Source organism: Dendropsophus ebraccatus, chromosome 6, assembly GCF_027789765.1.
Source record: "Dendropsophus ebraccatus isolate aDenEbr1 chromosome 6, aDenEbr1.pat, whole genome shotgun sequence".
NCBI classification, from domain to species: Eukaryota; Metazoa; Chordata; class Amphibia; order Anura; family Hylidae; genus Dendropsophus; species Dendropsophus ebraccatus.
The window spans coordinates 104059376-104086819 of record NC_091459.1 but is presented as its reverse complement, the minus strand read 5'-3'; the positions used below and the strand labels follow the sequence as shown (position 1 = coordinate 104086819).

General features: G+C 47.1%; 1 protein-coding gene across 2 annotated transcripts; it reads right to left on the bottom strand.

The window, feature by feature from the left end:
- Positions 1 to 1888: 1888 nt before the first annotated feature.
- Positions 1889 to 21486, bottom strand: MTERF4 (mitochondrial transcription termination factor 4). Of its 2 annotated transcripts, XM_069975478.1 has the most exons (5): positions 21404 to 21486; positions 14775 to 14887; positions 13879 to 14673; positions 12392 to 12754; positions 11136 to 11328 (listed from the first exon to the last, which is right to left on the bottom strand). In XM_069975478.1, exons 3-5 carry the CDS (start codon positions 14645 to 14647, stop codon positions 11324 to 11326), a joined length of 1137 nt encoding a protein of 378 aa, XP_069831579.1. In that variant the 5' UTR covers positions 14648 to 14673; positions 14775 to 14887; positions 21404 to 21486; the 3' UTR covers positions 11136 to 11323. The 2 variants fall into 2 exon arrangements, with proteins under 2 accessions (XP_069831580.1, XP_069831579.1); XM_069975479.1 differs by lacking the exons at positions 11136 to 11328; positions 12392 to 12754; positions 13879 to 14673; positions 14775 to 14887 and adding exons at positions 1889 to 2452; positions 3834 to 4018; positions 6494 to 6800 and having other exon boundaries at positions 21404 to 21474.
- Between the last annotated feature and the right edge of the window lie 5958 nt (positions 21487 to 27444).

Below are 27444 nucleotides of genomic sequence, written 5' to 3'. Positions count from 1 at the left end.
CTATTCTGGCAGACATACTGTATCCATTTTGTAGACTACAAATAGACAAACAGGAGATGCCGGCTGCCACCTACAAAGAGGTAGCAAGGCCAAATACTGAAGTATCTCCCAACATAACATCCCTGTGGATGGTCTGAGAAGCTTATAACAAAGTGTCATACACTGATTGATGGACAAAATGGCATTCTGTGGCACAACTGCCCCCATATATTGCAGTTGGGCCTGTAGATCTTGCACCCTTGCTGTGTGTGGGTGAGCATTAGGCTGGACTAAAATGACAAAATGCCAGAAAAACTGCCAAAAAGCCAGAAAGCTGGAGGTAGTCTGGGTGTTTTGATGGATGGCCTAGGTCAGGGATGGGGAACCTTCGTCCCTCCAGCTGCTGCAAAACTACAATTCCCATCATGCCTGGTCAGCCAAATCTTTAGCTTTGGCTGTCCAGGCATGATGGGAATTGTAGTTTTGCAAAAGCTGGAGGGACGAAGGTTCCCCATACCGGTTCTAGGTGGTAAGCTTATTATAACGTATGCTACACATAAAGATGGAAATCTCTTGGTATGAGAACAAAAGGTCTTAAATAATGTTTCTTTCAAATCAACTGATAGAAGTAAATTACAAACCTATATAACTTTCTTATATTAAAAAATCTCAAGTCTTCCCATACTTATTAGCTGCTGTGTGTCCTGCAGGAAAAGTTGTTTTATTTTCAGTCTGACACAGTGCTCTCTGCTGACATCTCTGGCCGAGACAGGAACTTTGTCTCGGTTTTCTATGAATCCACATAGAAAACCTCTCCTGCTCTGGACAGTTCTCGTCTCAGCCAGAGATTTCAGCAGAGAGCGCTGTGTCAGACTGAAAATAAAACAACATTTCCTGCATGACATATAGCAGCTAATAAGTATGGGAAGACTTGAGATTTTTTAATAGAAGTAAATTACAAATCTATATAAGTTTCTGACACGAAAAAGATTTTCGCTGGACAACCCCTTTAAGGAGACTTCTTCCTTCCTTTACCAATGGTCAATATATTTGTGACATTTGCCTTTGACTTTTTTTCACTAGTATCTTAAATGGCACCTATAACAGTCGTCAGAATACGCTGTAAAAAAAAAAACAGCTGTGCGCTCCAGCCATGCTCCTGATGCAGGCACACACTGGATACGGATTCCTTCCAGCAGCACAATTGATAGCATTGCAGTCAACTGTGCTGCTGGAAGGAATTCGTATCTGGCGCCTGCCTGCTGCGGAGCAGGAGCACAACGGCAGTTTTTTTAGAAACTCTCGTGCCACCTGCTAAACATTATAGTTGCCCTTTATTAGCCTGTTGTGCCCTATGCCCGCAACTTCTGTGTGCTGAATCACCATCATTTTGTATATTGACAGGCAGGGCCCAGCTTACAGTGCCAAGCTCTGCTAACATCTGCAACATGTGCCCCTATATCTAACTGCGGTGCAGGTGCGGTCAGCAATTGCAACTGCGGCCTACCTTGTCACCCTCACCACGCATCTGCTGCCAGAAAGCAACAACATGCATTCCTGTTTCTCTGGCAGCAAACACATTTATTTTTTTTATTTTTCCACCCTAAAAGATTTCAGTTTGTTTTTCAATAGATATTTACAGATTATAAGTGACACTAAAGGCGACAAAAGTTCTGGTCAACTATTTTTTTTTTTTTCCATAAAAAAAAAGCCTGCCATTTTACCAGGGGTGTGTTGACTTCACACAAAAAAAAGTCTGCTAAAAGTAAGTATCACCTATTTATGCTAAGATATATAATTTTTTATCTTATCCGGTTTACAAAGATACAAAAAGTCTGCACGGGCCAACCAACCTCAAAGTAATACTTGACTATCACATACCAAGTCTTCCTGGTGAGCAGACCACACACAATCAACTAATGGAATGGAAGAATCTGTGATGTTTATTTAAAACAAATGTTTTTTTGTTTTTGTTTTTTAAAGAAAAGCTTAGAAAATATTGAGGAGGATGATTACAAAAGTTACAGAAAAAATTACAGTCATAATTCTATTTTTTCTTATGATGGTGATTTGATTTCTCCCTATGAACATTCTCTTTGTAATCTTCCCCATCAGAGTCATCTTCACTGTCTGAATCTTGCTTGTCATCATCCTCATCATTACTTAGCTCATCTTCCAGGTCTTCCATGCTCTTTTCACCTTCACGCTCCTCTCGCTCCAGGATTTTACGGAAAGTGTTGAATTCTTCAGTTGAGGAACGTGCTACATGGGATAGGAAGTCGTCCTCTGAGAACTGGATGACTTCCTTTAATTTGGGATTGGAAGGAGGACACACTCTTTTCTTGTCAGGGGGCCGGAACTTACCGAGACGTTCCAAGAACTGGTGACGAACTTTGATCTCGTCAATTGATGTTTGGAAAACTTGAGAAGAAACCATTTCTCTGTGATTCCCACCCATGCGAAAATATACGTACTAGGAGTAAAAACATGAGTAGATTGTTTAGCAAAGATGCATCTCACTATGGTTGTTATATTTTTTTGCATTATCACCTGAAACCCAGTGTATATGCAACATACAGCACATCCAGACAGCTTTTTTTTCCCTCTTAACTAGGGTAGTCTTCTTTAACTAAAATAGATAAATAAGCAGCTACTAGTGCCCGTCAGTGCCTAACTGGTTGAAAAAGAAACATGGCAGCATGAAAGCTACAGAAAAAAATAGTCATGTTGGGGGCCATATGGTCTGCTTACAGCCAGAGGGTAATCTACTGCCGGGATGATGATCAACAGTTTCAGTAGTATCCACCTAAAGTGTAGAAATCAATAGTACAGGCGATTTTAAGAAACCTTGTAATTGGGTTTATTAGCCAAAAAAATGTATTTTTATCATGAGAAAGCAGTTTGAAGCTCTCCCCCCTGTCTTCATTGTTCTCTATGGAGAGGGGAGGGGTGGAGGGAGATGAGGCCCAAAAACAGGACAACAAAGAGTTAATTTACAGCTACATCACTGGGCTATCTCCTCTGATGTCAGCACTGACCTCTCTGACCTCTAATTAGAGGCTTTCACACTGCTCCCGCTGGGTAATCCTTTGTTCTCTGCTCTCTGTTGCCGACTAATCTCCCACCTTCTTCCTTCCCCCTCCCCTCTCCGTAGAACAGACAGTGTTGTGTCTGATGGAACAAGACATGTTTTCCTGTTAATGAGCAGTGAATGAGAGACTGGAGGGTGAGGGGACACCTGGGAAAAGTCTTTTTGAATGCAGATAATGGCATATTTGCCTAATAAACCCAATTACAAAGTTTCTTAAAATCGCCTGGACAATTGATTTCTGCAAAAAAAAACAAAAAAAACGACAGTGACACTTTAAATATTTCCTTTTTCAGGTCTGCTATTTTTACTTTGTGCTTAGTGCTTTGTGAAAAAAGGTCTGTAATTCCATCTGTAGGGCATCCACAACCACAGAACAGCTCTAGTTAATAAATCAGAACTGGTATAAAAAAATTAACTAACTTGCCCATATTTGATCTGTGTTTTTCACAGACATTTCCTATTTTTTCACGAAATGGATGGCAGATCTGTGAAAAATTGGAATGTGTGAATAGCACAATAGTAATCAATGGACACTAAGTTGATCCGAACAACTTTGCAGGACGTGTGAATAAGACCTAAGGTAGTACACACTGAGTATGAGATTTCATACGTCTGCATAAGAAATGTAGACACAAAAGGGAAGTAAAGTACTGGAGAGTAAGATCACATACTACACAGGGTTTGTATGCTCTGGGTCAGTAAAGACAATGTTAGCAGAGATGTACATATCCTTTGCAGTAATATTTCATGAGCATCCGTTCACCTGAAACACGTCTTGTAGATGGCTGGGATCCTGGGTAAAAGTCTCAGGAACAGTGTTTAGGATTTTCAGTACTTGCTGTGATGTGAAATGACACTGACTCTTGAGGCATTGTGTTGCAGCTAGTAGACGGAAGCGTGGCACTGACAGAAGTCCTGGGCATCTCGACACAGAATTCTGAAGAGAACCTATACAGAAATGGATCAGGAAGTTAAAGAAAAAACATAGGACAATACTATCCAAAAGCAAACATTTTAAAATCTATAGCTGGCCATACATATTAAAGCTGGACAAACTAAATTTCTAAAGAAGGGGTCCGTGGAGTCTCAGTTACGAGTCTCAAAACACGGGAATAGCCAGATATCCCTCTCTCCAGAAAAGGAAGCCCGTTGCCAAGGGGTGCCTCCTAGTGGGGAGAGCACCAAACCACCCTGATACGTAGTCCCTCAGGTCCTCACTCTGTTGCGAGCTATGGGACCTAAATAGGGAAACACCAGGGTGGCCCCTGTGAGTCAAAGTCTTACTCTGTGGCGAGTATAATGACATAAGACAAGGGTTACCAAGGCTAGGCATCCATCCACAGACTGCAGTTTCAGGGTATTTGCCCCTCGTCAGTGTGGAGTAGGATTCTAGCTACCGGGGGCAATGAAAAATAGACCAACAAAACACAACAATCACTGAACTCAGGGAGAACAGCGAAAAAATCCAATGGAGTACTCATTTACGAGTCTCCACTGATTGCCCCCTACAAAATTTGAATATGCAAAGAAAGGGTCTGTAGAGCCTCAGTTACGAGTCTCAAAACAAGGGAATAGCCAGATATCCCTCTCTCCAGAGAAGGAAGCCCGTTGCCAAGGGGTGCCTCCTAGTCGGGAGAGCACCAAACCACCCGGATACGTAGTCCCTCAGGTCCTCACTCTGTTGTGAGCTTTGGGACCTAAATAGGGAAACACCAGGGTGACCCCTGTGGTTTGGTGCTCTCCCCACTAGGAGGCACCCCTTGGCAATGGGCTTCCTTCTCTGGAGAGAGGGATATCTGGCTATTCCCGTGTTTTGAGACTCATAACTGAGACTCCATGGACCCCTTCTTTGCATATTCAAATTTTGTAGGGGGCAATCAGTGGAGACTCGTAAATGAGTACTCCATTGGATTTTTTCGCTGTTCTCCCTGAGTTCAGTGATTGTTGTGTCTTGTTGGTCTATTTTTCATTGCCCCCGGTAGCTAGAATCCTACTCCACACTGACGAGGGGCAAATACCCTGAACATGCAGTCTGTGGATGGATGCCTAGCCTTGGTGACCCTTGTCTTATATGTCGTTATACTCGCCACAGAGTTAGACTTTGACTTACAGGGGCCACCCTGGTGTTTCCCTATTTAGGTCCCAAAGCTCGCAACAGAGTGAGGACCTGAGGGACTGCGTATCCGGGTGGTTTGGTGCTCTCCCCACTAGGAGGCACCCCTTGGCAACGGGCTTCCTTCTCTGGAGAGAGGGATATCTGGCTATTCCCGTGTTTTAAGACTCGTAACTGAGACTCCACGGACCCCTTCTTTGCATATTCAAATTTTGTAGGGGGTAATCAGTGGAGACTCGTAAATGAGTACTCCATTGGATTTTTTTGCTGTTCTCCCTGAGTTCCGTGATTGTTGTGTTTTGTCAAACAAAATTTCTGAAAGATTGGCCACCATCTAATGTATGCGGGACTCAATTGGCAGATGTTGGGGTAGCAAAATGCTTGGAAATGTTGGATTTAAAAATGGCCGGTCCCTCTGTTCTTGGAGAGATAAGTCTTTGTCAAAAGTGCCTGGCAGTGGTTTTCAGAATACATGCACACTCAGCCAAGCATGCATGTGAATGATGGGATAGGAAGAGATAGCAGTCAGCCTAATGAGCATTCTACAATGTAAAGCCAACGTTTTGCCTTAAATATAGTCGGTATATATACATATAGTTGAATGAAAACTAAAGTGTCTCCCTTAAGAAAAGAAAAAAAGGATTTAGATACAGGGTGTCTTATCTTGTAATATTCAGTTTACACTAAAATCACCATGATGTATATATATCCTGCATTTCCCTGACAATAACAGCAGTGATCTTACCTACTTTTACCTAAGATCTACATTAAAGGGAAGACAGATGCAGCAAATTTAAAGGGTATCTGTCAACTACATGTATCAAACTGCTGACACTGTTAGATAGCTGTTAGAACAAGGAGACACATAAAACCTTTCATATATTTGTCTGTGCTTCCATAACACAGAAAAATTCTTTTACTTTTTTAGTACAAAGGGTCAAGGAGGTGGTCCCAAATTCCTGAAGTGCAGCAAGCTGTAACACCTCCTACCCTCTCCCATACCTGACCCTGACCCTGGGGGGAAGAGATAGGAGACCTTACAGCTTGCTGCTATTCAGATGCCTGGAAAAGCCTCTTTGAATGTTTGTAACAGAAAATAAAAACCCTGTCTACATTCTGGAAGCATGGCTATATGAAAAGTACCATGTGTCTCCAGGCACTAACTGCTATCCTAGGAACGCTCATTCACCCAATATTTGGCCCATATAAAAAGGACCAAAGTTAAGCCAACAAGCTTAGGATGAACACTTTTGGCTGGAATACCCTTTTAAGAAAATTGTATCCTGTACCTTATAAATAGGACTCCTTACCTTCTCCCAGGCCAAGGGTTCTCAGAGTGTCTACCCTATCCTTCAGTTCCTTGACTGTCATTTTTAGAAGCTCTGGTCTTTCTTCCAGTATTTTCAGTACTGTTCTGTGACCGAGACCAATAAGACATAGCTCCTTGATGTTGGGCGTCTTGTGTGGAGGGCATCTCATGCTCTGGATCTTTTCAGCTTGCTCCTCAGAGAAACCAAGCTCGAGAAGGGCCTGTGTGGCATTATTAACACTGGACACGCTCCTCAAACACAGACTGCTCCGACTGAAGGCAATGAAGTGTCTGAGACACAGGGATACCTACAAAGGTCATAAGACAGGTCACAAGTCAGGTGGTGGATAAAACGCCTAGAATCCTGCTAATGGTACAATACTAGAAAACTGAGCAATAAGGCTACAATAGTCAGCCATCTGCTCAATGAAATGTCTACTTGTCTGTATAAAGGACCACACAATTGCAATCAAACAGAACTCTTTACTTTGTCCAGGATATAATGTAGAATATGTATTCCTCCAGCTGTTGCAAAACTGCAATTTCCATTGCGGAGAGACAAACTATGAGATCAGGTATGTTGCATTTTAGATGCACGATCATTTTTTTTTTTTTTTTTTTTTTTTTTGGGAGGGGGGGGGGGAGGATGGGGGGCAGACATATCTGCATTTCATCTGATATCTGCTGTGTAAGGCACAGAACACATTACAGTGGTGCCTTGGATTACAAGCATAATTCGTTCTGGGGCTGCGCTTGTATTCCAAATCCACTCTTAAACCAAAGCAAATTTTACCATAAGAAATAATTGCAGACATTTGGTTCCACACCCCAAAAATAATATTTTTTTTTATGCTGAACAACATGTAAAACAGATGAAACAAACATTCAGAAACAGCAGAATATGTCACATTATAGGTTACTGTACAGTAATGGAGAGGATGGGAAACACAAGGACTGACAGAGACTGCAGGGAGCATGAAGGAAGGAGCAGGGCAGATGTGGGCACATACATGCAGCACTCTCTGTCCGGGGAGAGAGGGGTTACAGCTATGAAGAGATTACCTCTACAGTCCTGTCCCCTGATGTAAGCCCCAGCCTGAAGTCAGACCTGGGTCAGAGTACAGTGCTGTAGACCCTGCTATGCAGACCATGCCCCTCCCCAACTTCCCCTCCCACCCAGTACAGGGAGCTCTTAAACCAAAGCAATGCTCTTAAACCAAATAAAAATTTGGATTATTATTGAGGGAATCAGGGAAAAGTGCGGCTAGACAACTGAATAGTAAGATTCCTATTGCTCGGGAATGGTGGGGGAGGCCTTGCAACAAAATAAAAACATTGTGGGAGAGCTTTGTTTACTATGGGAGCCTTCTTATATTATATATAGTCTTTATGGTTCAGTTGAGGGTTAGTGTCACATACAATCATGGGTTTCAGGAGACAGTGATCCACAGTGCGATGTGTGCTGGACTATAGAAGTCCTAATCCAATGAATGGAAGAGAGGCAATACAATGACTGTTTACCAGCCGGAATGGCATCCATGTACCCATACACTTGGCGTATTTGGAAAAATTATCAACATTTGGAAAAATTCCAACAAATCTGGAATCTTGTCAAGATATAAACTTTTTTATTACTTGTTTTTCCTGTAAACATTACAGTCACTTGGACACAGACACAAACAGAGTCTCTGGTGAGAGTAATGCACCTGGAGGGGAAGTATAACAACAATAACAATGTATTATGGGGCTAACAATGGACTTTACAGCTTATCAGAATTCTCAATCAATGCAATAGGAAATAGTATTTGCCCGACTAGTCCCTTGTGGCTGATGGTCCAGCTTTCCTAGCGTCCTGAAGGATAAATCTCTATATTCATGTAGTGCTATATTACCTACATAAAAAACTTACCATATCTTAGCATAAATAGACAAACTTGTCATTCAGGACCAAACACATATAAAGTTATGCAAAAAGATTTAACTTGTTTGTTTTTGCTCAGAAACCACGACACTCTCTTCCATGGGTGGTGTCTAATATTGCTCCTTAGCCTATTCAAGTGACTAAACTGGCATACATACGCTTAAAGGACAACTCCGGGCAATTTTTTGTAAAAGTGACGGGAAGGCTAAAAGAAATAACAGGCTCTCACCTCCCTGGCTCTAGCACCGATGCTGCGTACTGCCGCTCCAGTCCCCCGGGTCACGGGTGCTTCCTGGTTAGAGAGGAGACCCAGGACGTGACATGTCAGGGCTGCTCAGCCAGTTAGTGGCTGTAACAGGGTTCTGCCTTGGCTGCTGACTGCCTGAGTGGGCACGACAAATCATGTCCCAAGTTCCCACTCAGACCCAGAAGTGTCCGGCATCAGCGCTTAAGTGGAGGAGGTAAGAGCATGTTACTTCATTCATCCTCCCCAGAATTTTTTTTTAATCTTTTGTTTCTACTTTACCGTCTTCAAGTAAAAATAATACGGATATCTTGCAGTTTTTATTCTGCCCACTAGGCCTAATTTTAAAAGGGATAAATATAAAGAATGTACAGGTGCAGCTCACAATCGAAGAACTGGTTCTGGCCGAGGTTAAACTAAAAATGCCCTAACCTAGAAAGGGGCAAGTAAGAAATAGGATAATGAAAATAGTGTATAGTCCTCAAGACCAGAAATCAGCCCTACTTCATACAGTAGATATAGATTTAATGTGATTCAATAAGCAGAACTTATAATAAACATGATTGTGTGATATAAAACAGTAAAACCAACACATGGGGATACACAATGAATATCATAAAAATAGTAAATATTGCATAAAGGTATATTGTATAAAAGGAGGCGAGATAAGAAAAAAGAAGAGAAAAAAATATATAAATAAAATAAAAAATAATAATAAAAAATAGTCTCTGTATATTGCGGTACCGCTAGGTGCTGGCCAGGTATATAGTTGTATTTCAAACTAGTATAATGTTAGACCCCTGGATTCATTTCTTATGAGCCACTGTTTCAAAAAGGCGCGATGTAGTTTGTGCTCGATCAGAACAAAATAAGTGATAAAAGATAGTTAAGTGATAGTCTGAGGAAGGATTAAAGTCTCAGACTATCACTTAACTATCTTTTATCACTTATTTTGTTCTGATCGAGCACAAACTACATCGCGCCTTTTTGAAACAGTGGCTCATAAGAGATGAATCCAGGGGTCTAACATTATACTAGTTTGAAATACAACTATATACCTGGCCAGCACCTAGCGGTACCGCAATATACAGAGACTATTTTTTATTATTATTTTTAATTTTTATTTTATTTATATATTTTTTTCTCTTCTTTTTTCTTATCTCGCCTCCTTTTATGCAATATACCTTTATGCAATATTTACTATTTTTATGATATTCATTGTGTATCCCCATGTGTTGGTTTTACTATATTTTATATCACACAATCATGTTTATTATAAGTTCTGCTTATTGAATCACATTAAATCTATATCTACTGTATGAAGTAGGGCTCATTTCTGGTCTTGAGGACTATACACTATTTTCATTATCCTAATTTTAAAAGGGTAATTCCAGCTTAACTAATATCTGCCTTATCTCAATCAGGATTAGTGAAGCCAGTGTATAGATAAGACAGGAAAGAATGACTGCTGCAAAGGTTACAGAACATGCCTTGAAACCTCCCCTATACATATGAATAGGGTCTGGGCCAGTCTATTGTGGCTATGTCCACAGGGCTCGCTGTAAGTTTTTTTTTATATGCTGTAGAGTATAGTATGGCATATTGTACAGTTTTTACTGCTCAGGAAAGATGACTGCTTCCATAATAATGATCTAAAATTTTACAATAAGATAGAAACAGATTAGAAAGAAATAATAAAAAATCAGTATCTGGCTCTGGACAGTGAGGAAAAACAAATATATTCCCTTTTAATGAAGACTTTTCTCCTAACGTAAAACATGCTATAGTTACGGTTTATAAGACAAGTAACCCAACCCAACATGTCCAGTATAACTTTGGTCCAACTCTCATAACTTTCTATGACCTGGGTGTTCCAGGTGGCCCTTCCTCCCAGCCAGCTCTAGTGCACCACTGTGAGATGTAGGAGGAGCTCTGCCCTTCTTCTGAACCAGGTCTTGCAAATTATGCATAGGGTATAGGGCCCCATGCACACAGCTTTATTCAGTCACATCACAGGAATTTTATGGACCATACTTTAGGGTCATGCCAGTAAGGCTACAGCTACATGTTCCGTGCATGGCCTGTATATACAGACGATGTGCTACAGAACAGACTCCCAGCATCATCATTCATTAAAATTGCTATAAGCTCCAAAAAACAGTCCAAATCTTTGCGATACTGTACTGACACGCTGTGTGCTGATAATGCCGGGAGTTCCAAAGTCCAGTCTGTAGCACAACATCCGTAGATATGGACCATGCACGCAACGTGTGAATGTAGCCTAACAATGCATGTTTTATGTTTTCCTCATTTATGGATATTGCACTATTCAATTCAATAATCCGGTATTAATAAAAACAAGAAATAAAATAACACACACAGCACATGATGGTGCATGTGTGTTACGTATATGTGCATTGCTTTTCAATGGTCAACTTTGTGAATTTAACAATTTTGTAATAAAATGGAACATAGAGGTTCTAGAAAAAGAAATATTTATTAACACAGACATTGTAGTACGAACAGCCAAGTACAGTAGACATAATAATGCTAAATGTGACAAACAGCTTCAATAGTACAGAAGGAATGAAAAGAGGCCAGAGGCGGAGACCATGCATGCTACAGGTGACGGCAGCCGTGGAGATCTGTATGGTATTCTCTCTAGTTTACCCTAGAACGTAAGAGAAATATACAATTACTCCACATTTATACTGTGGTAACTCTACAGCTACTGGAAACTTCTCTTAAACTGGCATTGATGAGTCGGATTATCAGACATATAAACCTTAGGGTATGTGCACACTACGGAAAGGCGACAGAAAACCTGTCGCACATTCCGAAGCCGGCACCCACACAGGTTCATTCTTTGGACAGACGACGGAATCCACCCGCACATAGAATAGAGTCTATGACACGGACGGAGACGCGCGGGCCCGCCACAGTCTGCGAGCGGGTGCGAGCTGCGAAATGCTTGACGGGTTTTCCGTCGCCATTCCGTAGTGTGCACGCACCCTTACATGTCAGAACCTTTAGGGTGAAAGCACAACATACAGGAGGTTAAAATACAGCCAAAAATAGCGATCATGTTCTTTATTTACGGCTGTAAATATTAAAACACGCAAAAAAAAAAGTGCTGTTAACAAAGCTTTATACTGAAAGGAATTGCCTTACAGTCAAAGAAATTCCCCATAACACTGCAGTTCTGAGCTGAAAACCCAGCACTGGATTATACATCTGATTATTAATTAAGGTCCAACCCCAGGAACCTCTGGCAATCCGCCATAACCCTCTTTGTGCAACCGGCCTTTCATTTCTCAGGCAGTAGGTGCTGTAGGGCAATGCAGATAAATGGCCAACACAGAAAACACCACTGGGTAGCTAAAGCACCTTTACATACTGCCATGTATTTTATACAAAGGTACCGATAAGAGACATTGTTTTGATCAGTTGAGTTTACGTAAAGAATCCACCACTAATCGCTAGAATGAGGGAGAAGCGTTCAAGCTAAATGCTTCTCTCCCAATCTCAATGAAGAAGATAAATTATATGGGGCCGTTCTCCAGCAACAAGGAGAGAGAAGATTGGTAGGGGTCTCAGCCTATCGAAACTCTGGACAGTTCCCTAATATGTGGGAGAGTTGTGACCAAAGCTTTATTTGACTCACACACCACACCCACAAACTGTACCAAGAAGCCTGGATGCTGAATCTCCCTATAGAGAAGCTCCAGTCTCACCTGAGAAGTATTCTGACACCACATTATCCCTCTGCTCCGTGCCTTCCATTGTATCATCCTCCATCGATTCGTCCTTGATTGGAGGTCTAAGATCCAGGGCAAGATCCACCTCGATATTTTTTACCACCGCAATATTGTGTATTATACAGCACACAAGAATAATTTTACTGACTTTTTCAGGGTTATATAGGAGAACCCCATTGGGATTGTCCAAACAGCGGAAGCGGCTTTTCAGTACATCAATAGTTCGCTCCACCACAGAGTAAGTTGCATTGTGCGATAAGTTGTAACGAATTTCTGACTCAGTAGCCGGGTTCTCAAAAGGTGTTAGCAGCCATGGTTTCACGCCATATTCTGCATCCCCTGAAAGACAGGTGACAATATACAATTACATCACACTTAGCAGCACAGGATACAACTTTCCCCCCTTATGGAGGCCACAGTGAATTTAAAGATTAAGAGAAATCTTGGCATTCCATACATATGCCAAATTACAGAAGTATTCTATCCCTATCAGGATTAGTTCTGTAAAAGTTTTCATCCTCTGTAAGTAAACGAGAATGTTCCCATTCACCAGCAGTTAGCAGGGATTATAATGTGTATGCAGACATGGCATTCTACCATAGAAGGAAAAGCACCAAGTGTGAATACAGCCCTTACCAGTATCACAGGAGAAGAGTGCAATGGGCTAAACAATTGTTTAAAACAAGGTCTTTAATATACAGTATACACACGTGTGTTTGGGAGCTCTGTCCTTGTTTAAAAGGTTTGTCCGGGATCAAAATAATATGGCTACTTTCTTCCATAAACAGCTCTAAACGTGTCCATGGATTGTGTCTTGTGTTCCAGCTCGGCTCCTTTAAAAGGTTCCTAAAATTTTTCAAAATTTCTGACATGTCATAGCACCTCATCAAAAGCTTTGACCGATGGCAGCCTGGGCGCCAAGATCCCACCGATCCCTAAAAACACTGGGAATCTCTCAGGTGAGCACAGAGCCCAATTGCGTTTGCTCATCACTGCATGGTAAACTGTAGAGACCGGTGCGGGTATCAGCAAATGGACCCCCATCCGATCAACACGTCAGAAGTCTGTTTTTGTTTTTCACTTTTAGGTTAATGCGGCTGCCCCGTAATATCACACACAACACCTGTGGACAGTTGTGGCACTGGTGATGAAAGGAAAGTTTTGGAGAATACTAACTTAGTCAGCTGAGTTTGGCGTGATATTTTTTGTAATTCAGTCATGAATGTGGAGCCCATACAATACGGCTCAATACAGAACTTTTGCTAAATGTTGTATTACTACAGATAAGTAAACCTGCTAAAAGCCTGTATCCATGTTTTCCATGCAGTCCTCGAGCTGCATCCACCTTCTCCAGGCAGTGGGATTTAAATGCTGAGCTTTCTGTTTCCTGCAAACCTGAACTTTTGGCAAGTTTGCTCATCTTTATTTATTACTACTTGAGCAAAAGGTCCATAGATACTCACCCAACAAATAGCCACTCAATTCTCCGTTCTCAAATCTTTCATGAATCCCAGACTGCTTTAGGACTGAAGAGTCATGTGTTGATCCAGGTAACCGGGAAACTACGTCCAAGATCCTCATGTCTGAGTCACATATGATCTGCACATTGATGGAGTGATAGTGCTTCTTGTTCCGATACATCTGTTCCATCTCGGAGGGTGGAGATATGGCTATATGTGTACAGCCCACAGCACCCAGGACATCTGGGAACCCATCGATGCTCTGGAACCCCTGCTTTATGAGATGTATCCCAGCAGCGTCACTAGGAAACTTTATGAATTGGTCAGCAAGTTTCAGAATGGCGGATATGACTTCGGAAAGAGCACGGCTGAAGGTGCTTTGGGTTATGCCTCCAGCTTCTGCCACAGTGCTCTGTAAGGAGCCGCTGGTGAAATAATGAAGAGCACAGAGTAGCTTCACAATCCCAGGAACAGCGTTACTTCTCTTCGTAGTAGAGATCAAGTCTTTCTTGATGAGTTCATATAAGGACATTATGGCGTCTGAGTTAAGGCGGTAACGTTCTTTAATGTCATGCTCATCGATTTCAGACAGATTTATTCTGACAGGGAATATTCTCCTTCGTCGTCGCCGCCTTAAGAACTGTCTTCTGTTAATATTATTGGCACTTTCTCTGTACTGACGTGGCGGGGGCTCATAGCGGACTTCTTCATTTAACTCTTCATGTCTGGCTCTCAATCTTCTCAGGATCAAATATGGCACCGTCAGGAACATGATGAAGCAAGAGGATACTGTCAGGGCTGCGGGAAACAAACATTATAAAATAAACCTAAGTGTGAATACAACTTTAAGGTATTTTTGCAGCACTGAACAGCCCCTGAAAAAACTGAAAATGACTTACGTGATTCTCAATAGTGTTGAAGAACCAGCATCAAAATTGTGTATCTTGCTAATAAATGGTGGGTCCTGCTGGTGCCTTTATCCACAGGGGCGGCTGCAGGGATGCTTGATATTCTAAAGAAAGAGAGAGACTTCCGGAAGTAACACCCTGGCTTGCATCAATATGTAATAAAGACGCAATGTAACCATGGCATTTATTTTATTGTAAGACCAATGTGATACAGATAATGTGAGGACCCAAAGCTTGCACCCCCACAGAAGTAAAGAACACGGAATATAATTGATATCTTTTTTTACAAATTTTTAAGTTCCTTACACTTTAATTTTGCACCCTTACACTTAGGGCCCGTACACACTGAGTAAAACATGTCAATTCTTTGAGCAGAGAGTGGTGGCGCGAAACAAATTACACTAAGACAGGCGGGACTCCGAGTGGAGTCGGACAGAGGTCGGACCCACCTCCCATGATCTCCTACTTTTCCCCTATCCTGTGGATAAGGAAAAAGTAAATTTTTCCTGGAATAAGTCTTTAAGATATGCATAAAACTTAACTAAGAGTAAATCCCTTGGACATAGAATATGCCTCGGAGGCTGAACCAGTGGTGCCCCTTGGATGTCATTTAGAGAATTGTAGAACAGAATTTATTTTTTTAGATTTAAGTAGCGTAGTCTACCACACAACTGGATACCTAATTACAGCAAACTGAATGTTTAGTATATACAGAATACAGCCAGAATCCTGTTCCACACTGATGAGGGGCAACACCCCGAAACAGCTATCTGTGGATGGATACCTGGCCTTGGTTTTTTCCTTGTCATTACACTGACTTATAGGGCCACTTAATATGGCGTTTTGGTGGTTTCCCTACAGGAGCCACCCCTTGGCCGGGTCCTTCCCGGAGGGATATCTGGCTAGTCCTGTGTTTCGAGACTCTTAAATGAGGCACCACAGGCTCTTTTATTGCATAGTATATTCATTGGGAGTTTTCCTGATATACACGCTGAACAGTGGAAAAAACACAAGGGTGAACCCTACAAAAGCCGAATAGTCACTATGAAAACTCCTCACCAAGGATGCCATCAGCATTTCCCTCAGTACGATCCATGCGGCATTGATAATTCACAGCTCATTACAGGCATGCTCAAATCACCAATACGTTATGCACATGCCATTTTGGTGATATATTTAGTTTAACAAACTGAATATACTAGTGACTGCTAAACGTACAGCAGACCACAAGGTGCAGGCTCCTCTAAAATGGCGCGGCCTCGCTCCCACAGCTGTGTACTGGGCAGGCCTTTGAACATGTCTATAACACAGCTTATGAAAGCCAGCGTAAGTGAACCAGGCGGACTCCGTCCATTTACTTCAATGCCCTGTGTGTGCCCTATAGCGTCTGTGTGGTAAAATGACACCATACACAGATGATATTTAACATGGCAGCCCCCTGTGAAAGCATCACAGTGTTTTAAAAAACTGATGCCACATACAAAATACTACTACTAATAATAATAATAATAATCCACTAATGTTTTATAATTACCCCAAAAAAAGTGGTATGCAGGGGGCTGTGACTGCTGGTGTCGGGGTATTGGGGGAGGCTGTGACTGCTGGTGTTGGGGTATTGGGGGAGGCTGTGACTCCTGGTGTCGGGGTAGGAGGGGGCTGTGACTCCTGGTGTCGGGGTATGGAGGGGCTGTGACTGCTGGTGTCGGGGTATGGGGGGGCTGTGACTGCTGGTGTCGGGGGATTGGGGGAGGCTGTGACTGCTGGTGTCGGGGTATAGGGGGAAGCTGTGACTGCTGGTGTCGGGGTAGGAGGGGGCTGTGACTGCTGGTGTCAGGGTATGGAGGGGCTGTGACTGCTGGTGTCGGGGTATGGGGGGGCTGTGACTGCTGGTGTCGGGGTATGGGGGGGCTGTGACTGCTGGTGTCGGGGTATGGAGGGGCTGTGACTGCTGGTGTCGGGGTATGGAGGGGCTGTGACTGCTGGTGTCGGGGTATGGGGGGGCTGTGACTGCTGGTGTCGGGGTATTGGGGGAGGCTGTGACTGCTGGTGTTGGGGTATTGGGGGAGGCTGTGACTCCTGGTGTCGGGGTAGGAGGGGGCTGTGACTCCTGGTGTCGGGGTATGGGGGGGCTGTGACTGCTGGTGTCGGGGTATGGGGGGGGCTGTGACTGCTGGTGTCGGGGGATTGGGGGAGGCTGTGACTGCTGGTGTCGGGGTATAGGGGGAAGCTGTGACTGCTGGTGTCGGGGTAGGAGGGGGCTGTGACTGCTGGTGTCAGGGTATGGAGGGGCTGTGACTGCTGGTGTCGGGGTATGGGGGGGCTGTGACTGCTGGTGTCGGGGTATGGGGGGGCTGTGACTGCTGGTGTCGGGGTATGGAGGGGCTGTGACTGCTGGTGTCGGGGTATGGAGGGGCTGTGACTGCTGGTGTCGGGGTATGGGGGGGCTGTGACTGCTGGTGTCGGGGTATTGGGGGAGGCTGTGACTGCTGGTGTTGGGGTATTGGGGGAGGCTGTGACTCCTGGTGTCGGGGTAGGAGGGGGCTGTGACTCCTGGTGTCGGGGTATGGGGGGGCTGTGACTGCTGGTGTCGGGGTATGGGGGGGCTGTGACTGCTGGTGTCGGGGGATTGGGGGAGGCTGTGACTGCTGGTGTCGGGGTATAGGGGGAAGCTGTGACTGCTGGTGTCGGGGTAGGAGGGGGCTGTGACTGCTGGTGTCAGGGTATGGAGGGGCTGTGACTGCTGGTGTCGGGGTATGGGGGGGCTGTGACTGCTGGTGTCGGGGTATGGGGGGGCTGTGACTGCTGGTGTCGGGGTATGGAGGCGCTGTGACTGCTGGTGTCGGGGTATGGAGGGGCTGTGACTGCTGGTGTCGGGGTATGGGGGGGCTGTGACTGCTGGTGTCGGGGTATTGGGGGAGGCTGTGACTCCTGGTGTCGGGGTAGGAGGGGGCTGTGACTGCTGGTGTCGGGGTAGGAGGAGGCTGTGACTGCTGGTGTCGGGGTATGGAGGGGCTGTGACTGCTGGTGTCGGGGTATTGGGGGAGGCTGTGACTCCTGGTGTCTGGGTATGGAGGGGCTGTGACTGCTGGTGTCAGGGTATGGAGGGGCTGTGACTGCTGGTGTCGGGGTATGGAGGGGCTGTGACTGCTGGTGTCGGGGTATGAGGGGGCTGTGACTGCTGGTGTCGGGGTATAGGGGGGCTGTGACTGCTGGTGTCGGGGTATGGGGGGGCTGTGACTGCTGGTGTCGGGGTATTGGGGGAGGCTGTGACTCCTGGTGTCGGGGTATGGAGGGGCTGTGACTGCTGGTGTCGGGGTATGGGGGGGTTGTGACTGCTGGTGTCGGGGTATGGGGGGGCTGTGACTGCTGGTGTCGGGGTATTGGGGGAGGCTGTGACTGCTGGTGTCGGGGTATTGGGGGAGGCTGTGACTCCTGGTGTCTGGGTATGGAGGGGCTGTGACTGCTGGTGTCGGGGTATGGAGGGGCTGTGACTGCTGGTGTCGGGGTAGGAGGGGGCTGTGACTGCTGGTGTCGGGGTATGGAGGGGCTGTGACTGCTGGTGTCGGGGTAGGATGGGGCTGTGACTGCTGGTGTCGGGGTATGGAGGGGCTGTGACTGCTGGTGTCGGGGTATGGGGGGGGGCTGTGACTGCTGGTGTCGGGGTATGGGGGGGCTGTGACTGCTGGTGTCGGGGTATGGAGGGGGCTGTGACTGCTGGTGTCAGGCTATGGAGGGGCTGTGACTGCTGGTGTCGGGGTAGGAGGGGGCTGTGACTGCTGGTGTCGGGGTATTGGGGGAGGGGCTGTGACTGCTGGTGTCGGGGTATGAGGGGGCTGTGACTGCTGGTGTCGGGGTATGGAGGGGCTGTGACTCCTGGTGTCGGGGTATGGAGGGGCTGTGACTCCTGGTGTCGGGGTATGGAGGGGGCTATGACTGCTGGTGTCGGGGTATGGAGGGGGCTGTGACTGCTGGTGTCGGGGTATGGGGGGGGGGCTGTGACTCCTGGTGTCGGGGTATGGGGGGGGCTGTGACTGCTGGTGTCGGGGTATGAGGGGGCTGTGACTGCTGGTGTCGGGGTATGGAGGGGCTGTGACTCCTGGTGTCGGGGTATGGAGGGGCTGTGACTCCTGGTGTCGGGGTATGGAGGGGGCTATGACTGCTGGTGTCGGGGTATGGAGGGGGCTGTGACTGCTGGTGTCGGGGTATGGAGGGGCTGTGACTCCTCGTGTCGGGGTATGGGGGGGGCTGTGACTGCTGGTGTCGGGGTATGGGGGGGCTGTGACTGCTGGTGTCGGGCTATGGAGGGGCTGTGACTGCTGGTGTCGGGGTAGGAGGGGGCTGTGACTGCTGGTGTCGGGGTAGGAGGGGGCTGTGACTGCTGGTGTCGGGCTATGGAGGGGCTGTGACTGCTGGTGTCGGGGTATGGAGGGGCTGTGACTGCTGGTGTCGGGGTAGGAGGGGGCTGTGACTGCTGGTGTCGGGCTATGGAGGGGCTGTGACTGCTAGTGTCGGGGTATGGAGGGGGCTGTGACTGCTGGTGTCGGGGTAGGAGGGGGCTGTGACTGCTGGTGTCGGGCTATGGAGGGGCTGTGACTGCTGGTGTCGGGGTATGGAGAGGCTGTGACTGCTGGTGTCGGGGTAGGAGGGGGCTGTGACTGCTGGTGTCGGGGTATGGAGGGGCTGTGACTGCTGGTGTCGGGGTATGGAGGGGCTGTGACTGCTGGTGTCGGGGTATGGAGGGGCTGTGACTACTGGTGTCGGGGTAGGAGGGGGCTGTGACTGCTGGTGTCGGGGTAGGAGGGGGCTGTGACTGCTGGTGTCTGGGTATGAAGGGGCTGTGACTGCTGGTGTCGGGGTATGGAGGGGGCTGTGACTGCTGGTGTCGGGGTATGGGGGGGGCTGTGACTGCTGGTGTCGGGGTATGGAGGGGCTGTGACTGCTGGTGTCGGGGTAGGAGGGGGCTGTGACTGCTGGTGTCTGGGTATGAAGGGGCTGTGACTGCTGGTGTCGGGGTAGGAGGGGGCTGTGACTGCTGGTGTCGGGGTAGGAGGGGGCTGTGACTGCTGGTGTCTGGGTATGAAGGGGCTGTGACTGCTGGTGTCGGGGTATGGAGGGGGCTGTGACTGCTGGTGTCGGGGTATGGAGGGGGCTGTGACTGCTGGTGTCGGGGTATGGAGGGGCTGTGACTGCTGGTGTCGGGGTAGGAGGGGGCTGTGACTGCTGGTGTCTGGGTATGAAGGGGCTGTGACTGCTGGTGTCGGGGTAGGAGGGGGCTGTGACTGCTGGTGTCGGGGTAGGAGGGGGCTGTGACTGCTGGTGTCTGGGTATGAAGGGGCTGTGACTGCTGGTGTCGGGGTATGTGGGAGGGGCTGTGACTGCTGGTGTCGGGGTATGGGGGGGGCTATGACTGCTGGTGTCGGGGTATGGGAGGGGGGCTGTGACTCCTGGTGTCGGGGTATGGGGGGGGCTATGACTGCTGGTGTCGGGGTATGGGAGGGGGGCTGTGACTCCTGGTGTCGGGGTTTGGGGGGGGGGCTCTGACTCCTGGTGTCGGGGTATGGGGGGGGGCTCTGACTCCTGGTGTCGGGGTATATGGGGGAGGGGCTGTGACTGCTGGTGTCGGGGTATGGGGGAGGGGCTGTGACTGCTGGTGTCGGGGTATGGGGGGGAGGGGCTGTGACTGCTGGTGTCAGGGTATGGGGGAGGGGCTGTGACTGCTGGTGTCGGGGTGTGGGGGAGGGGCTGTGACTGCTGGTGTCGGGGTATGGAGGGGGCTGTGACTGCTGGTGTCGGGGTATGGAGGGGCTGTGACTGCTGGTGTCGGGGTAGGAGGGGGCTGTGACTGCTGGTGTCTGGGTATGAAGGGGCTGTGACTGCTGGTGTCGGGGTAGGAGGGGGCTGTGACTGCTGGTGTCGGGGTAGGAGGGGGCTGTGACTGCTGGTGTCTGGGTATGAAGGGGCTGTGACTGCTGGTGTCGGGGTATGTGGGAGGGGCTGTGACTGCTGGTGTCGGGGTATGGGGGGGGCTATGACTGCTGGTGTCGGGGTATGGGAGGGGGGCTGTGACTCCTGGTGTCGGGGTATGGGGGGGGCTATGACTGCTGGTGTCGGGGTATGGGAGGGGGGCTGTGACTCCTGGTGTCGGGGTTTGGGGGGGGGGGCTCTGACTCCTGGTGTCGGGGTATGGGGGGGGGCTCTGACTCCTGGTGTCGGGGTATATGGGGGAGGGGCTGTGACTGCTGGTGTCGGGGTATGGGGGAGGGGCTGTGACTGCTGGTGTCGGGGTATGGGGGGGAGGGGCTGTGACTGCTGGTGTCAGGGTATGGGGGAGGGGCTGTGACTGCTGGTGTCGGGGTGTGGGGGAGGGGCTGTGACTGCTGGTGTCGGGGTGTGGGGGAGGGGCTGTGACTGCTGGTGTCGGGGTATGGGGGAGGGGCTGTGACTGCTGCTGTCGGGGTCACAGTTCTCCGTCTCCTCTGCTCTGGTAAAGCATACAGCTGTAACAATGAGTGTAACCTACAGCCCGGAGGAGAGTAAGTTCTTTGAGCTGTATATCCACATTATAGGGAGCACAGCCTGTGCAGAGGAACTACACGTCACAGCACATCAGTATAGCTCACCATCATCACGCTGCTGAGCCTTCCGTCCTCTCTACAATGAGACGCTTGTAGGTGACACGTTGGGGCGGGGCCTCATCGGGAAGGGGCGGGGCGCTCGGACCGTATAGAGCGGCACATGCCCGGAAGCGGAAGCAGCGTGCTACATGTGTGCGGGGCTGTGTGCTGCAGGGGAGCAGGAGTGACAGGCTGTACCTGGGCTGTGATGGAAGGGAGCTGTGATTATGGGTAGGAGTTTAGGTAGATGGCGGATGGGACGGGAATGGTAAGTATTTGTACATAGGACTGTTTCTGAGAGGATGCTGCTACTATAGCACTGTATGCTGGTAATGAGTTTTACAAGGGGCTGCGTGTTGTATAGGGAGTAAGGTTTAGTTTTTTTTACATGGAATTGTGTTGTGGACGCTAAAGAGAGAGAGAGTGATCGTATTTGCATGGGACTGTACGTTGGGTTCTGCAGGGAGGAGAGTGACGGTATTTACATGGGACTGTATGTTGGGTGCTGCAGGGAACAGTGATTTACAATACAATGAGCAACACAAGAAAATCTTGCAGAAATACTGCTTAATGGTGCGTTCACACCTACAGGATCTGCAGCTGATTTTCTGCAGCAGATTTCAGTTAAATAACTGAACACAGCATCAAATCTGCTGCAGATCCTGTAGGTGTGAACGCACCCTTACTAAGGTCAGAGCTAATTTTCGTTTTTGCACTTTTTGCTTTTTCCACTTTACGTTTAAAAGGCCATAGCGCTTGCATTTTTTTACCTAGAGACCCACATGAGCCCTTATTTTTTGCAAAACCAAGTACTTTGCAATGACAGACTTTATTTTTCCATAAAATATGCTGCGAAACCGGGAAAAAATCATTTGCGCTGTCAAATTGAAAAAAAAAAGGAATTTGTTTTGATTTCATGGAGTTATGCATTTACGCCGTTCTCTCTATTGTAAAACTGACTTGTTATGCATGTTCCTCAAGTCGTTACGATTACAACGATATGTAACGTGTAACTTTTCTTTTACCTGATCGCTTGTAAAAAATTCAAACCATTGTTAAGATATATGTTCTTTTAAAGGACAACTCCGGCGGGACCCCCCCCCCCCCCCCAAAAAAAAACCCCACACACCATACTCACCATCCCTCCGGTGACTATCACCACTCCATTCGCCCGCCGTCCGCCTCACCGTCACCTGCGTCCGCCGTCCAGCGATGTCTCTTGCTTCCGGGTCCATGAGAGAGAAAAGGCTGCCAGTGCGCTTGCGCACCACAAGGCTGGAGCGCATCACATGGCTTCCAGCAAGCTCAGCCAATCAGGGCTGAGCAAGCTGGAAGCCATGTGATGCGCTACAGCCAATGAAAAGGCTTCTGGTGCGCATGTGCACCAGCAGCCTTTCCTCTCCCATTCACTCTTAATGAAGACGCCGAAGAGGAAGAAGACCGCTCCCCCAGCTCTGACGTCACCCGACACCAGATGCCGCCCGGGAGAAGAGGACCGTGATGACCGTAATAGGTAATGTATACATTCTTTAACTTCCGGGGTGGGGGGTCGGGAGTCGGAAAGTGGGGGAAGGGGGCCAGACCGGGTATTTAACCACATTACAAAGTTATATAACTTTGTAATGTGTGTTAAATAAGCCAAAAAATTTTTTCGCCGGAGTTGTCCTTTAAAATCGCTCCATTCCCAGGCTTATAGCGCTTTTACCATTTGGTCTATGGGGCTGTGTGAGGTGTCATTTTTTGCGCCATGATGCGTTCTTTCTATCGGTACCTTGATTGCGCATATACGACTTTTAGATCACTTTTTATTACATTTTTTCTGGATTTGATGCGACCAAAAAATGCGCAATTTTGCACTTTGGAATTTTTTTGGCGCTTACGCCGTTTACCGTACGAGATCAGGAATGTGATTAATTAATAGTTCGGGCAATTATGCGTGTGGCGATACTAAATATGTTTATTTGTTTGTTTATATTTATACAATGGGAAAAGGGGGGTGATTTGGACTTTTATTAGGGGAGGGGATTTTTTATTAGTAAAAAAACATTTTTACTTTTATTTTTACTTTAACTAGAAGTCCCCCTGGGGGACTCGTATATAAACAGCACTGTATATACACAGCAAAGATCGGTCATAGATTGCTATGGCCTGCTGCAGGCCACAGCAATCTACTGCCGAGTCGGGATCAGCGTCGTTGTGACGCTGAGGCCCGGCACGGGCAGAAGAACGGATTGCCCCCCCCCCCCCCATCGTGTGTGTGTGTGGGGGGGGGGAGAGATCCGTCCCACTAGACACCAGGGATGCACGGAGGAAAGCCTTTAAGTGCAGCTGTCAGGTTTGACAGCTGCACTTAGAGGCTTAATTAGTCGGCGCGGCAACGGGACCCGCGCCGGCTAATAGAGGCACTGCCCGGCTGCACATGTCAGCCAGGATCAGCGCCGTTCAGAGCGGGGTCCCGGCGGGACTCCTCTCTGAATACCCCGCGCGGCACCATGACTTATCAGATACGTCATGGGTTGCTAAGGGGTTAAACAGGAAAAACTAGGACAATATGCTCCTGGATAAGAGGAATATTATGTCCTGACATGTGTAAATGACATGTGCTGCCATGTATGATGGCCGATGGGCAGGCTGGCATACTTTTGGGGTTTTCTCCCACTAAGGGTGGGTCGGCCCGCCTCCAGTGCTTCTGCCTGGGCCTAGTGGTACAGTCACTTTTAAGTGTCACAGAGGCGGAGCCGAGCTACAGCACCACCTCCTTCCGCCCTTTTTTACAGGGCAGTACTTGAGCTGCTTATGAAAAGGACAATTTTAATAGTTTACAAATGGTGACAAAAGATGTGGTCACTTTTATCTCCCTAACACTTGTCTGCCGGCATCTGCTGCTCTGTACCTGGTATGGAGCCGACATGTTCCCTTTATAGAGGTTATCCAGGATTAAAAAACACGTGGCTGTTTCTTTTCTAAAACCAGCACCACTCTTTTCTTCAGTGAATGGAACCAATTTGTAATAGTACACACAAGCTGAGAAAAGGTGTGACATTGTATTTGGGAAAAATAAGCACCAGGGAGCAGAAGGGTTCAGCCAAGTCTAGAAACTAGAGATGAGCGAATTGGGTTCGAGTCAATCCGAACCTGAACGTTCGCTATTTGATTAGCGGTGGCTGCTGAAGTTGGATAAAGCTCTAAGGTTGTCTGGAAAACATGGATACAGCCAATGACTATATCCATGTTTTCCACATAGCCTTAAAGGACAACTCCCACGAAATTTTTTTTTAGCTTATTTAACGCACATTACAAAGTTATTTAACTTTGTAATGTGGTTAAATACTCGGTCTGGCCTCCTTCCCCCACTTTCGGACCCCTGACCCCCCCCCCCCGGAAGTTAAAGAATGTATACATTACCTATTACGATCGTCACGGTCCTCTTCTCCCGGGCGGCATCTGGTGACGACGACGTCAGAGCAGGGGGGGGTAGTCCGGGTCTTCTTCCTCCTCGGCGTCTTCATAGAGAGTGAATGGGACGGAAAAGGCTGCTGGTGCACATGCGCACCAGCAGCCTTTTCATTGGCTGGAGCGCATCACATGGCTTCCAGCTTGCTAAGCCCTGATTGGCTGAGGTTGCTGGAAGCCATGTGATGCGCTCCAGCCAATGAAAAGGCTGCCGGTGCGCAAGCGCACTTGCAGCCTTTTCCATCCCCAGGACCCGGAAGTCGGAGACATCGCTGGACGGCGGATGCAGGCGACGGTGAGGCGGACGGCGGGCGAAAGGAGTGGCGATCATCACTGGAGGGATGGTGAGTATGGTGTCTGTGTGTGTTTTTTTTTTTTTTTTTTTGGGGGGGGGGGGGGTCTCGCAGGAGTTGTCCTTTAAGGCTTTATCCAACTTCAGCAGCCACCGCTAATCAAATGCCGAATGTTCGGGTTCAGATCGACTCGAGCATGCTCGAGGTTCGCTCATCTCTACTGGAAACTGATAACAGCGAGGTAATAGCCACACATGTGCATAATGTGTAAGTGAAGCATGCACCTAACAGGGAGATACCCCCTCAGGCAGTTGTCAGCCATCCAAGCAATCTTTACTAAAAGTGTCATAGAGGTACGTCCTTCGGAAGGTGATTCCTCGTGTCCGCTTTTTCTAATCATTAGAAATCATCCGTCATCTGCTCACTAGAGATGAGCGAACCAGGTTCGAGGCGACCCGAGCGTTCGGCATTTGATTAGCGGGGGCTGCTGAACTTGGATAAAGCTCTAAGATTGTCTTGAAAACATGGATACAGCCAATGACTATATCCATGTTTTCCACATAGCCTTTGGGCTTTATCCAACTTCAGCAGCCACCGCTAATCAAATGCCGAAAGTTCGGGTTCAGATCGACTCGAGCATGCTTATCTCTACTGCTCACTCATAAGAATAAATGGTCTTCAGTGTACTGTACAGAAAAGAAGCTTCATTTTCTGAAACCATACCATTTCTTTAACCCCTTCCTACAGAAGGACGTACCGGTACGTCCTGCTGCGGGAGGGGAGGTTCAGAGAGGGGGTCGTAAAGGGGGATCCATTGTACTGGCTGATCCCGCCTCTGTAATCTATGTATCTAGTCTGCAGCATACCAGAGTAATATACAGGGTCGTTTCTTGCGGCGGTACGGGGTGGCAACAGTTAATGGGCGCTTGTGGCACCCCCGGGACCTCGCACGGCAGGTGCCCCCCCCCCCCCGCCAACCCTGGACGAACACCTGGCCAGGCCATAGCACCCCCCCTCCCCCCTCCATGACAGGATTAGGAGAGTATAATGTTTTGGTGTTTTTTTTCGTGTGTTTGTGTTGGGCAATACAGGGGACAGTATTTCTATTGGGACAGAGCACAGGGGACAGTATTTCTACATACAGAAGGCAACTCACATACCTACTGAATTTATTGCACATGACACAAAAAAAGTGGAATGAAGTTGTTGTAAAAGTGCGGTTTGTTTGTCAGGTTCAGAAGAGATGAATTACAGCTGCAGGAAATTATCATGGTGGTCTGGACCACATGGAGAGGAAAAGAACAGTGACGCCTCAGATAAAATAAGTCGTCACCTGTGAGTCACTGACTTTTGAAAGGTTTGGTGACACTACTCTAGTCCATAATACACACGTTGCCTCTTTCTAGCAACAACCCGATCAGACCGCCCCCCCCTCCGGACATCACTGGTAATGGGGGGGGGTTGGCACTTTTATCAAGATTCACCCTGTAGTGAAAACTACCAAGAAAGTGCCCTGTAAATGCACAGCATTGATCTCAATGGGAGATCAGTGCTGTGTATATAGAAGTCCCCCATGAGGCTTCTAATTTATGTAGGTAAAAAAAAAGTTTTTTTATTAATAAAAAAAAAAAATCCCCTCCCCCAATAAAAGTTTAAATCACTCCCCTTTCCCCCATTTTATAAATAAAAATAAACATATTTGGTATCCCCATGTGCATAATCGCCCGGACTATTAAATTATCACATTTCTGATCTCACAAGGTAAATGGTGTAAGCGCAAAAGAGTTCCAAAGTGCAAAACTGGACATTTTTGGTTGCATCAAATCCAGAAAAATTGTAATAAAAAAACGATCAAAAAGTTGCATATATGCAAGTAAGGTACCAATAGAAAGTATAGATCATGGCGCAAAAAATGACACCTCACACAGCCCCATAGACCAAAGGATAAAAGCGTTATAAGGACGGTAATAGAGCGACTTTAAGGAACATTTCGTTTGTTTTTGTTTTTTTTAAAGGTTTTAATATTTTAAAAGCCATCAAATAAAATAAAAGTTATGCAAGTTGCCTATCATTTTAATCATACCAACCATAGAGGGGGGCGATTCCACTACAGGGCTTTCACAGACGGCACATCCATGGAACGTGTGTATAAGGCCTAAGGTCTGATAACTATACTATAACAGACAAAGACACCTTATCCGGTCTTTACAATTCTTTATTTTATTTTCTTATGCAAGGAAATCGATGTGAATAATTTTCTTAGCTCCTTAAATTAGAAATAAACTTCTTACATATATACCA